Consider the following 11,604-nt stretch of genomic DNA (forward strand, 5'->3'; position numbering starts at 1 on the left):
CCGCGGGCTTCGGGGGGGACCTGGAGCTGCTCCCGGTCAGCGCCCTCGGCCCCCCCGGGACCCCCCCGGGGCAGGGACCCCCCCTCTGCCGAGTGCAAATATCCGGGCGGGGGGCACCTGGGGGGTTTGGGGTGTTTGGGGTGGGATTTGGGGTCTTGGGAGGAAATTTGGGGTGTTGGGGGTGGGACTTGGGGTATTTGGGGGATCTGGGTTGTTGGGGGTGGGATTTGGGTGTTTGGGGGGAGATTTGGGGTGCATGGGGTTGGATTTGGGGTCTTGGGGAGAAATTTGGGGTGTTGGGGGTGGGATTTGGGGTATTCGGGGGGGTTGGGGTGTTCATGGGGGGATTTGGGGTGTTGGGGATGGGATTTGGGGTCTTGGGGGGAGATTTGGGGTGTTCAGGGGGGTTTGGGGTGGGATTTGGGGTGTTCAGGGGGTTTGGTGTGGGATTTGGGGTATTCAGGGGGGGTTTGGGGTGGTTTGGGGAAGATTTGTAGTTCTGGGGTGGAATTTGGGGTGGTTTGGCGTGTTTGGGGGGGGCTTGAGGACACCTGAGAGATTTTGGGTGCCCAGAGTGGCATTTGGGGTTTTCGGGGGGGATTTGGGGCACCTGAGTGTTTTTGGGGTGCCCAGGGTGGGATCTGGGTTGTCCAGGGGGATTTTGGGTGCCCAGAAGGGGTCTCAGAGTGCCCAGGGGGGTCTCAGGGTGCTGGGAGGGGGAGGGAATTTGGCTTCCCTGGGGGGGTGTCAGGATGCCCAGGTGGGATTTGGGGTTCTGGGGGATTTTGGGGGTCCCATCCCCCGTGTTGTTCTCCTTGACCGTCCCACCTTTACCTGTTCGACCCCGCGGGGGTCCCCGTGCCCCCCCCGGCCCCCCCCCACCCTGCAGGACCCCTCTCTGCTGGGGGACTGGGGGGGCTTCGGCCTGGCTGCAACCCCCCTGAACCCCAAAAACCCCCTGAGCCCCAAAAACCCCCCGGACCCTCGAGGCTCCTGTGAGGATGAGGAAGGTCCGTGGAGTTCCAGGTTTTGTGGGGGGATTTGGGGTGGAATTTCGGGGCTCCCCCCTCCCTCAGCCCCCCCGTGTTGTCCCCACAGAGCCGGTGCCCCCCGATGTCACATTTGGGGTACGCTGGGACCCCCCTGAGGGGGACGGGGACCCCCAAACTTCCCCCGAGGGGGACCCCAAAACTCTCCTGGTTTTCCTCTTCCTGCGGCACCGGGACCCGTTTGGGGGGGTACGATGCAGGTAAGGGGGGGACCCAGATTTTGGGGTGCCCCCAAGCTCTGGGGGTGCCCCCAAATTTTGGGGGTGTCCCGTGGCTCAAGGGGGTCCCCAAACTTCAGGGCTGTCCCCAAGTTCTGTGAGGGTCTCCTCATCATTTTGGGGTGGTTCCTCTGGGCTGTCTCCTTGTTTCAGGGGTGTCCCCAAGATTTTGGGGTGTCTCCACGATTTTGGGGTTCCCCCCCCAATCCAGCTCAGCCACTGAGCCAGGCTGACCCCAAGGTTTGGGGGTGTCCCCTTGGTTTTGGGGTAATCCCCGTGGTTCAGGGGTGTCCCCCCGCTCTGGGGGGGTCCCCCACCGTTCGAGGACCCCCCCCAAACTCCGGGGTCCCTCCCCAGGGATGCGCCGGCTGCTCCTGGCCCAGCTGGAGCCCACGCTGCGCCTCGGCCGCTCCGCGCTGGCCCGGGGGCTCCGGGCCCTGCTGCACCCCCTCCTGGGGGGCCTGCGCCGCCAGCACCAGGTGGGTGCGGGCTTTTGGGGTCCCCCGACCCCCCCAAATCCCCCGTGACCCCCCAAATCCCCTCCTTGCAGGCCCAGCAGCACGTGGCCCAAGCCCAGGCCCTGGCGGTGGCCGCGGTGATGGCCGTGGTGGCCGCCAGCTCCAGCAGCCGGTTCCGCAGCACCTGCCTGGGCGCCCTGCAGGTTTGGGGGTTCGGGGGGGTTCCCCCCTTGGCCGGGGGGGCGTTTGGGGGTGTCCCCGGTGTCACCGTGTCCCCCCCGCCAGGTGCAGGACACGCTGGCGCTGGCGGCGGCCGCGCGCCGCAGATGGGCCGAGGTCTCGCGCCGGCCGGGGCTGCCCCGCGGGGGTGAGGGGGGAAACGGGGGATTTTGGGGGGGTCCCCAAAACCCCCTGGGCACTGAACCGCCCCCCCGTGCCACCCAGGGACCCCCCAAAAGCAGCGCCGGGGACGGAGGGAGGAGCAGCACGAGGAGGAGGAGGAGGAAGGGCCCCGGAGCAACCACGGCCAGGTGGGGTTTGGGGGTCCCTCCCTCCTCTGGGGATCCCCAGTGACCCCCGGGACCCTCCCAGTAACCCCCGGGACCCTCCCAGTAACCCCCGGTGACCCCCGGGACCCTCCCAGTAACCCCCGGTGACCCCCGGGACCCTCCCAGTAACGCCCGGGATCCCCCAACTGCAGGACCCCGATGAGTGGACGCTCTGAGGGACAGGACAGAGCCCCCTCCCATCCCAGTGCCCTCCCAGTGCTCCCAGTTCACCCAGTCCTGGCTCATCCAGTTACCCCAGTTGCTCCCAGTTCCTTCTCCGCGTTTCATTTCCTTCAGTCATTCCCAGGGACTTTTCCCAGTCAGTCCCAGTTCCCCCAGTGAATGTTGACTCTCCTCGTTGATCCCAGTTCCCCCAGTTTCCCACGGTCAATCCCAGTTGTCAGAGTCATTTCTGGTTCCCGCAGTTGGTCTCTCCTGGCAATCCCAGTTTCCCCCAGTCCGCCCCAGTCCATCCCAGTTTCTCCCAGTCCCCCCCAGTTTCCAGTTTCTCCCAGTCCCCCCAGTTTCCCAGTTTCCCAGTTTCTCGCAGTCCATCCCAGTTTCTCCCAGCCCCCCCAGTTTCTCCCAGTCCATCCCAGTTTCCCAGTTTCTCCCAGTCCATCCCAGTTTCTCCCAGCCCCCCCAGTTTCTCCCAGTCCATCCCAGTTTCTCCCAGCCCATCCCAGTTTCCCAGTTTCTCCCAGTCCCCCCAGTTTCTCCCAGTCCCCCCCAGTTTCCCAGTTTCCCAGTTTCTCCCAGTCCATCCCAGTTTCCCAGTTTCTCCCAGTCCATCCCAGTTTCTCCCAGCCCATCCCAGTTTCCCAGTTTCTCCCAGTCCCCCCAGTTTCTCCAGTCCCCCCCAGTTTCCCAGTTTCCCAGTTTCTCCCAGTCCATCCCAGTTTCCCAGTTTCTCGCAGTCCATCCCAGTTTCTCCCAGCCCCCCCAGTTTCTCGCAGTCCATCCCAGTTTCTCCCAGCCCATCCCAGTTTCCCAGTTTCTCCCAGTCCATCCCAGTTTCCCAGTTTCTCCCAGTCCATCCCAGTCCCCCCCAGTTTCCCACCCTACCCCATCGCCCCGCCCACCACCGACCCACCCATATTTACATAACCCCGCCCACCGCCGTGCACAAGCCCCGCCCGCCGCACGCAGCGCCCCGCCCCCCGCGCAGGCCCCGCCCCGCCATGGCGGCCCCCGCAGCCCCCCGGTTCCCCGTGGGCCGGGCCGGGGTCGGGAGCGGCGCCCGGAGCCGCCGGGGCCGGGCCGTGCTGGGCCGCGGTGCTCGGCTGCCTCAGCCTGGCCTGCTCCTACGTGGGCAGCCTGTACGTGTGGGGCAGCCCCCTGCCCAGGTACGGCCGGGGGGATCCGGGGGATCTGGGGGGGGCTTGGGGGGCTGGGAGGGATCTAGGGGGCTCTGGGAGGGATTTGGGGGGGACTTGGGGGGCTGGGAGGGATCTAGGGGGCTCTGGGAAGGATTTGGGGGGGACTTGGGGGGCTGGAAGGGATCTAGGGGGCTCTGGGAAGGATTTGGGGGGGGCTTGGGGGCTGGGAGGGATCTAGGGGGCTCTGGGAAGGATTTGGGGGGGACTTGGGGGGCTGGGAGGGATTCGGGGGGCTCTGGGTGGGGATTTGGGGGGCTGGGAGGGATTCCGGGCTGAGCACGGTGGATCGAGGAGTCTGAGGGGTGATTTGGGGGGAGTTCAGGGGGTCTGGGGGGGATTCGGGGGAATTGGGGTGTCTGACGGGTGATTTGGGGGGAGTTCAGGGGGTCTGGGGGGGATTCGGGGGAATTGGGGTGTCTGAGGGGTGATTTGGGGGGAGTTCAGGGGGTCTGGGGGGGATTCGGGGGAACTGTGGGGGGTCCCAGGGGGATTTGAGGGGTCTGGGGGTATCTGTGGGGTATCCTGGGGGATTTGGGGGGTTTGGGGCGCGCACAGAGGGGTCAAGGAGGGGTTTGGATGTCTATGGGACACCAGGGGAGGAATTTGGGGGGGTCTGTGGATTATGGGGGGGATGGGGGCGTGCCCAGGGTATTGGGGGGGGTCTCTGGGGTCCCTGGGGGGGGATTTGGGGTCCCGGGAGGGGGTTTGGGGGGGGGTCTGTGTGGTCCTTGGGGTGTCCGTAGGGTTGGGACGGGCCCTTGGGAGTTTTGGGGGGATTTTAGGTGCACAAAAAAGGGGCTGGAGTGGGCTCGGGGTCTCCTGAGTGCCTGGGGGTTTCGGGGGGACACCGGGGGGATTTTGGGGTGCAAACCCCCCCTCCCCAGCCCCCCCGGACCCCTCCCCAGGGACCACCCGGCGGTGATCAAGCGCCGCTTCACCAGCGTCCTGGTGGTGTCGGGGCTGTCCCCGGCCCTGGTGTGGCTCTGGAAGGAGCTCACGGGGGTCAAGGTGAGCTCGGGGGGGGTCCCCAAAAACCGAGGGGGGGGGTCCCAGAGCCCCCCCCAGACCGTGCTGACCCCCCCCCATTACCCCCCCAGGCTGACACCCCCCTGCCTGCGCTGCTGGGGCTGCGCCTCGAGGGGCTGCTCCCGGCCACGCTGCTGCCTCTGCTGCTCACCATGGTGGGTCAAAAACCTCCCCGGGACACCCCAGGGGATCCCCCAAATCCCCCTGAGCCCCCCCACCCCCCCCAGAATTTACTGAGCCCCCCCCCCACCACCCCCCCCAAAATCCTCTGCCTGGGCCTTTCATGTGTGGTGGGTGTGGGACCCCCAAAACCCCCTCAGGACTCGCCGAAACCCACACAGCACACCCCAAAATCCACTCAAGACCCTCCCCAAACCCCCTCAGGACCCCCCTAGGGACCCCCAAAATCCCTCTGATCTCCCCCAGGACACCCCCAGAATTCACTGACCCCCCTCAGATTCTCTGGCAGTGCTCCAGGTTCACCAGGGTGGGTGTGAGAGGGGCCGGGACCCCCCCAAAACCCCTCTGGGACCCCCCAAAACTCTCCCTGAGCCCCCTGAAACCCTCCTGAGACCCTCAAATCCCTCTAGACCCCCCCCAAATCCCCCCAAACCCCGAATCCTGCCCACTCCCCATGGTGGGTATGGGGTGGAAAACGAGGAACCCCCCCAGGGGATGGAAAAAGGGGGTGCAACCCCCTGACCCCCCAAATCCCCCCGACCCCCAGATCCTGTTCCTGGGACCCCTGATCCAGCTGTCCATGGACTGTCCCTGGCGGTGGCTCGATGGCATCAGGGTGGCCCTGGGTAAGGGGGGGACAATTTGGGGAGGGGGCGCGAATTTGGGGGGCTCAGGAATTGGGGTTTGGGGGGGCAGGGAGTCCCCAACACAGGGAATGGAATGGGGAGGGGGCTTGGGGTGGGGGGAGTGGGTGAAATGGGGGAGTTTGGGGTGGTTTTGGGTTTTTATTGGGTTTGGGGAGCCTGTGGGAAACTGGGATTTGGGGCTCAGTTCTGTGGGATTTGGGGATCAGTTCTGTGGGATTTTTGGGGATCAGTTCTGTGGGATTTTTGGGTTCCGTTTTGTGGGATTTGGGGATCAGTTCTGTGGGATTTTTGGGGATCAATTCTATGGGATTTCTGATCAGTTCTATAGGATTTTTGGGGATCAGTTCTGTGGGATTTGGGGATCAGTTCTGTGGGATTTTTGGGGATCAGTTCTGTGGGATTTTTGGGGATCAGTTCTGTGGGATTTTTGGGGTTCCGTTCTGTGGGATTTCTGGATCAGTTCTGTGGGATTTTTGGGGATCAGTTCTGTGGGATTTGGGGATCAGTTCTGTGGGATTTTTTGGGGATCAGTTTATAGGAATTGGGGTCCCCCAGACCCGTGGGTGTGGGCGCTGTGCCGGGGGGATGTGCTATGGGTACTGAACCAGGGCTGGGTTTTTTGGGGTGGTTTTTTTGGGTTTTTGGGGTTTGTCGTGTTCGGGATTTTGGGGCTCAGCTCTCTGGGGTTTTTGGGGTCCCCCAGACCCGCGGGTGTGGGCGCTGTGCCTGGGGGACGTGCGCTGGCTGCGGAACCAGGTGGTGGCCCCGCTGACGGAGGAGTTGGTGTTCAGGGCCTGCATGCTGCCCATGCTGGTGCCCTGCACGGGGCCCGGCCCCGCCGTGCTGGCCTGCCCCCTGTTCTTTGGGGTTGGTGAGTGGAACCCCAAAATATCCCAAAAATACCCTAAAATAACCTCCCTGTGCTGGCCTGCCCCCTGTTCTTTGGGGTCGGTGAGTGGAACCCCAAAATATCCCAAAAATACCCTAAAATACCCGCCCTGTGCTGGCCTGCCCCCTGTTCTTTGGGGTCGGTGAGTGGAACCCTAAAATATCCCAAAAATACCCTAAAATAACCTCCCTGTGCTGGCCTGCCCCCTGTTCTTTGGGGTCGGTGAGTGGAACCCCAAAATATCCCAAAAATACCCTAAAATAACCTCCCTGTGCTGGCCTGCCCCCTGTTCTCTGGGGTCGGTGAGTGGAACCCTAAAAACACCCCAAAACAGTTCCCAGTACCGGTCTGTCCTTTGTTCTTTAGGGTTGGTGATAGAAACCCCCAAAATATCCCCAAACATCCCCAAAACCCCACCCCAGAACCCCTCCGTACTGGCATGCTCCCAGTTCTTTGGGGTTGGTGAGCGGGACCACAAAATAACCCCAGAATGCCCCCAAAATTCCCACGGACTCCCCTCCCCTGCACCCCTGAATGTTCCTCGACCCCCCAAAAACCCCAAACCCCCCAAAAACCCCAAACCCTGCTCCCCCAGCCCATTTCCACCACGTGATCGAGCAGCTCCGCTTCCGCCACGGCTCCATCGGCAGCATCTTCATGGCAGCAGGTGAGGGGGGTTTTGGGGGGTCTGGGGGGAATTTGGGGTTCTCACCGATGTCCAGGAGGAATTTGGGGTGTCCAGGGATGTCCAGGGAAAGGATTTGGGGTGTCCTGAGGGAATTTCGGGTGTCCAGGGTGAGGATTTAGGGAGTCTGGGGGGTTTTCATGGTGGCCTGTGGGGGTTTGGGGGTCTCCACGGGGGTTTTGGGGTGTCCCTGACCCCCCTTTTCCCCTCCCAGCATTCCAGTTCTCCTACACGGCCGTGTTCGGGGCCTACACGGCCTTCCTGTTCCTCAGGACCGGTGGGTTTGGGGGCCTGGGGGGGTTTTTGGGGTCCCCAGTCCCCATGTCCCTCTCCCCAGGTGGTTTTGGGGTCCCCGGTCCCAGTGTCCCTGTCCCCAGGTGTGTTTGGGGTGGATTTTTGGGGTCCCCAATCCCCATGTCCCTGTCCCCAGGTGTGTTTGGGGTGGATTTTTGGGGTCCCCATTCCCCATGTCCTTGTCCCCAGGTGTGTTTTTGGGGTCCCCATTCCCCATGTCCCTGTCCCCAGGTGTGTTTGGGGTGGATTTTTGGGGTCCCCATTCCCCATGTCCCTCTCCCCAGGTGGTTTTGGGGTCCCCATTCCCCATGTCCCTGTCCCCAGGTGTGTGTGGGGTGGATTTTTGGGGTCCCCAATCCCCGTGTCCCTGTCCCCAGGTGGATTTTTGGGGTCCCCATTCCCCATGTCCTTGTCCCCAGGTGTGTTTTTGGGGTCCCCGTGTCCCTGTCCCCAGGTGTGTTTGGGGTGGATTTTTGGGGTCCCCAATCCCCGTGTCCCTGTCCCCAGGTGGATTTTTGGGGTCCCCATTCCCCGTGTCCCTGTCCCCAGGTGTGTTTGGGGTGGATTTTTGGGGTCCCCATTCCCCGTGTCCCTGTCCCCAGGTGGATTTTTGGGGTCCCCATTCCCCATGTCCTTGTCCCCAGGTGGATTTTTGGGGTCCCCAATCCCCGTGTCCCTGTCCCCAGGTGGATTTTTGGGGTCCCCAGTCCCCGTGTCCCTGTCCCCAGCTCACCTGGCGTTGCCGGGCCCGTTCCTCTCCTCCTGTAACTCCCTGGGTGGGTGGGGGGGGTGGATTTGGGGGGGCTGCTGTGACCCCGGCCCGGGGGGGGGGTATCGATGACCCTGGGTGTGTTTTTGGGGTGCCAGCCGCAGTGTCCCTGTCCCCAGGTCACCTGGCGGGGCCGGTGCTGTGCCACTCCTTCTGTAACTCCATGGGGTTCCCGGCGCTGGGCGCGGCCCTGGGGCACCCGCGGCGCCGGGCGCTGCTGCCCGCCTACCTGCTGGGGGTGCTGGGCTTCCTGCTGCTGCTGCACCCCCTGACCGAGCCCGCCTTCTTCGGGGCGCGCCCCCCCTGCCGCGACCCCCCCGCCTGCTCCTGACACGGGCGGGGGGCGCCCGCCCCTCCCCCAAAGCCCCCCCCCCCCCTTTTTTATAGGAGCCGCCGCACAGAGTCTATTTTTGTGATTAAAGTGGTTTAAGGCTTGTGGGGCGCACTGGGATGGACTGGGGGGGACTGGGATGGGTTTAGGGGGGACTGGGGGGGACTGGGATGGGTTTAGGGGAGCTGGGGGGGACTGGGATGGGTTTGGGGAGCTTGGATGGACCGGGGGGAACTGGGATGGGTTTTGGGGGAGCTGGGAGGGACTGGGGGGAACTGGGATGGGTTTAGGGGGAACTGGAATGAGAGTGGAAGAGACTGGGAGGGACTGGGATGGATTTAGGGGGGGCTGGGATGGGTTTAGGGGAACGGATGGGAGTGGGAGGGACTGGGGTGGGTTTAGGGGGAGCTGGGAGGGGCTGGGATGGGTTTAGGGAACCGGGAGGGAACGGAAGGGGCCTGGGAATGACCGGGATGGACCGGGACAGCACCGCCGGGGTCCTCCCAGGCGCCAGGGGGCGCTGCCAGTGGGCGGTGCCACGCCGTGCCACGCCCCTCTAGGCTCCGCCCACCGCCCGTGTCCAGCGGCGCTTTATTCGCGCGTGACCCCCGTACACCCGCCAGGCCACGCCCCCGCGCCGCTCCGGTTCCCCCGGGGCGGGGCCCGCTCCCAGCAGGTGCCACCATCCCGGGGGTCCCGCTCGGGGCACGCGTCCCAATGCCGGCGGCTCAGCACGGTGCAGGTGTCGCAGTCCCGGTGGCCCCGGTGACAGCAGGCATCCCCATCCCGGTGTCGCCGGTCAGAGCGGTTGTCCCCATCCCGGTGGCCCCGTCCAAGCCCCGCCGCCGGCTCGGCTCGGTCCATCCCGGTCCCCCCCGGCGGCTGCGGCGGTCAGGGCGGGTTGTCGCCGTCGCGGGCGGGGGTCGCGGGGCCCGCGGGCGGGCCCGCCGTGGCTGTGGGCCTTGCGGACGTGCCGGTACAGGTCCCCGGACTGCGTGTAGGAGCGCAGGCAGTGGCGGCACTCGTAGGGCCGCTCGCGGGTGTGCACGGTGGCGTGGCGCCGCAGCGTGTACGAGCACGAGAACGTCTTCCCGCAGGTCGGGCACGTCGGGGCCTCCTCGGCGAACAGCCCGAAGCCCCCGCGGGGCTCCAGCGGCGCCAGGAACAGCGGCTCCCGCAGCCCCCCCAGCGCCGGGCCCAGCGCCGCCCCCTCCCCAAATCCCGCTGCTCGGGCCGGGGGAGGCGGCGGCGGCGGCGGCGGCGGCGGGGCAGGGGGCGCGGGGGGGCGGCGGGCGCCGTCGGGCTCCTCGTCCGAGATCACGATGGCCTCGGCCTTGATGGCACCGGCGGGGCCGGGGGGCGCGGCCCAGGGACCCCCGCCCGCCGACGGGGGAGCGGCTCCGGGCCCCGGCGCGGCCTCGCTGGAGCTGCTGGGGCTGGGCGGGGGTCGCTCGCCCCCGACCCCGGGCTGGGTCGTGTCGGCCGCGTCCACCAGCGGCGGCTCCGGCGGCGTCCCCGCGTCGCCCAGCGGCGGCTGCGGCGGGGGCTGCGGCGGGGGCTGCGGCGGGGCCGGGCTGGGGGCGTCCTCCTCGCGCTTGGTGCTGTCGGCCTCGGCCGGGCCCCGCGCCTGCAGCTTCTTCTTGCACAGCTTGACCACGTCGTTCATGTGCAGGTAGCTGGCGGCGGCCAGCACGTCCTCCAGCGGGGCGGCCAGCGCCAGCCGGCCCTCGTACATGAACTCCAGCAGCAGCGCGAAGGCCGGCGCCGTGACGATGTCGCTGTTGAGGGCCACCACGGCGCCCCGCGCCCCTCCCGCGCCGCCCGGCTCGGCGTAGCACAGGTGGAAGAAGGAGCTGCAGGCGGCCAGCACGGCGCGGTGCGCGGGGAAGGGCGCGGTGCCCACCAGCACCGTGCAGTCGCACAGGATCCCCCGGGAGCGCTGCTCCCGCAGCCCCCGCAGCAGCTGCCGGCTGTGCTCCGGGAACTCCATCGGGCTGTGCGGGGGAAAATGGAGAAAAAACGGGGAATAAACGGGGAATAAACAGGGAAAACCAGGGAAGATGGGGAGTCAGTGCTCCGGGAACTCCATCGGGCTGTGCGGGGGGAAATGGGGAAAAAACGGGGAATAAACAGGGAAAACCAGGGAAGATGGGGAGTCAATGCTCCGGGAACTCCATCGGGCTGTGCAGTGGGGGGAAATGGGGAAAAACGGGGATCAGAGCGGGGTCAGAGCCCAGGGAACTCCATCGGGGAGGGGGAACGGGAGCGGTTTGGGATTCGGAGGGGCCGCAGGAGCTGGCCCAGCCGGTCCATCCCAGTCCATCCCAGTCCATCCCAGTCCATCCCAGCGAGCTCAGCTCAGCCAATCCCAGTTTGGCCCTGTCACCCATTGGGTCCCAGTCAATCCCAAAGGGGCCCATCCCAGTCAATCCTGGCTGAGCCCCGGTGCGTCCCAGTCAATCCCAGCGCGGCCCCACGGGTCCCGCTCGGCCCCAGTCCGTCCCAGTCGGCCCCAGTCCGTCCCAGTCGGTCCCAGTCCGTCCCAGTTCCCCCCCAGCGTCCCCGGCCCCGCTCACCACAAAGCCGCGGCCTGCCGACGCCCCGCCTCCCCACGCTGATTGGCGGCCCCGGCGCTCCCGCCGCTCCGCTCTCATTGGTTAATCAACCTGTCACTCAATGTGACCGGGCCAAACGGTGCCAGAAACGTTTGTTGATTGGCCGCGGTTGCCGCCACTCAGGAATACGCGCTGTTGATTGGCTCTTCGCAAAAGGACGGGCCGCGGTCGCCAGGGCGGTGGTTGCCATGAGCGCGGAGGCGGGGCGTTGCCACGGAAGCCCTCGGGGGCGGGGCACCGGCTGAAAGCAGCATTCTGATTGGACAGGACTGTGTGTCACTCAGCGTCCCCGCGCTTTCATTGGGTTTCCGTCCTGTCCTCACGGTGCGTTCCCGCCTCTTCCCCGAGCCGCGATCTGATTGGGTGCGGCTGCCATCGCTCAAGCCTGGCGCGCGAATCACAACACGAGGAGGGCGGGGCCTCCGTCTCCCCGGCAACCAGGTAAGGCGGGAACCCCGCCAGAGGGCGTGGCCGGGGCGGGTTGGAGGGCGTGGCTCTCCACAGCCAATGGGAAGC

The 11,604-nt window shown here is 66.0% G+C and overlaps 2 protein-coding genes across 2 annotated transcripts; one reads left to right on the forward strand and one right to left on the reverse strand.

The window, feature by feature from the left end:
• The first annotated feature begins 728 nt into the window (after window positions 1–728).
• Window positions 729–8,577, forward strand: RCE1 (Ras converting CAAX endopeptidase 1). Its single transcript, XM_068178637.1, has 14 exons — window positions 729–1,010; window positions 1,099–1,249; window positions 1,625–1,746; window positions 1,818–1,928; window positions 2,011–2,092; window positions 2,170–2,377; window positions 3,404–3,619; window positions 4,558–4,660; window positions 4,750–4,833; window positions 5,406–5,484; window positions 6,209–6,376; window positions 6,990–7,061; window positions 7,294–7,356; window positions 8,262–8,577. Exons 1-14 carry the CDS (start codon window positions 1,002–1,004, stop codon window positions 8,471–8,473), a joined length of 1,680 nt encoding a protein of 559 aa, XP_068034738.1. The 5' UTR covers window positions 729–1,001; the 3' UTR covers window positions 8,474–8,577.
• Window positions 8,578–9,257: 680 nt separating this feature from the next.
• ZBTB3 (zinc finger and BTB domain containing 3) lies at window positions 9,258–11,512 on the reverse strand. Its single transcript, XM_068178662.1, has 2 exons — window positions 11,050–11,512; window positions 9,258–10,467 (listed from the first exon to the last, which is right to left on the reverse strand). The coding sequence occupies exon 2, from the start codon at window positions 10,461–10,463 to the stop codon at window positions 9,273–9,275; it is 1,191 nt and encodes a 396-aa protein (XP_068034763.1). The 5' UTR covers window positions 10,464–10,467; window positions 11,050–11,512; the 3' UTR covers window positions 9,258–9,272.
• Window positions 11,513–11,604: the final 92 nt, after the last annotated feature.

The sequence above is a fragment of the Anomalospiza imberbis genome, unplaced genomic scaffold (assembly GCF_031753505.1).
Source record: "Anomalospiza imberbis isolate Cuckoo-Finch-1a 21T00152 unplaced genomic scaffold, ASM3175350v1 scaffold_52, whole genome shotgun sequence".
Classification (NCBI taxonomy): Eukaryota; Metazoa; Chordata; class Aves; order Passeriformes; family Viduidae; genus Anomalospiza; species Anomalospiza imberbis.

Excerpts from the sequence above, each read along its gene's own strand:
- RCE1 (XM_068178637.1), top strand. Across the intron at positions 1,747-1,817 it reads GCCTGCGCCGCCAGCACCAG|GCCCAGCAGCACGTGGCCCA; the intron begins GTGGGTGCGGGC and ends CCCTCCTTGCAG. Across the intron at positions 2,378-3,403 it reads GACCCTCCCAGTAACCCCCG|CCCCGCCCGCCGCACGCAGC; the intron begins GTGACCCCCGGG and ends GCCGTGCACAAG.
- ZBTB3 (XM_068178662.1), bottom strand. The coding sequence starts at position 10,463 with ATGGAGTTCCCGGAGCACAGCCGGCAGCTGCTGCGGGGGCTGCGGGAG.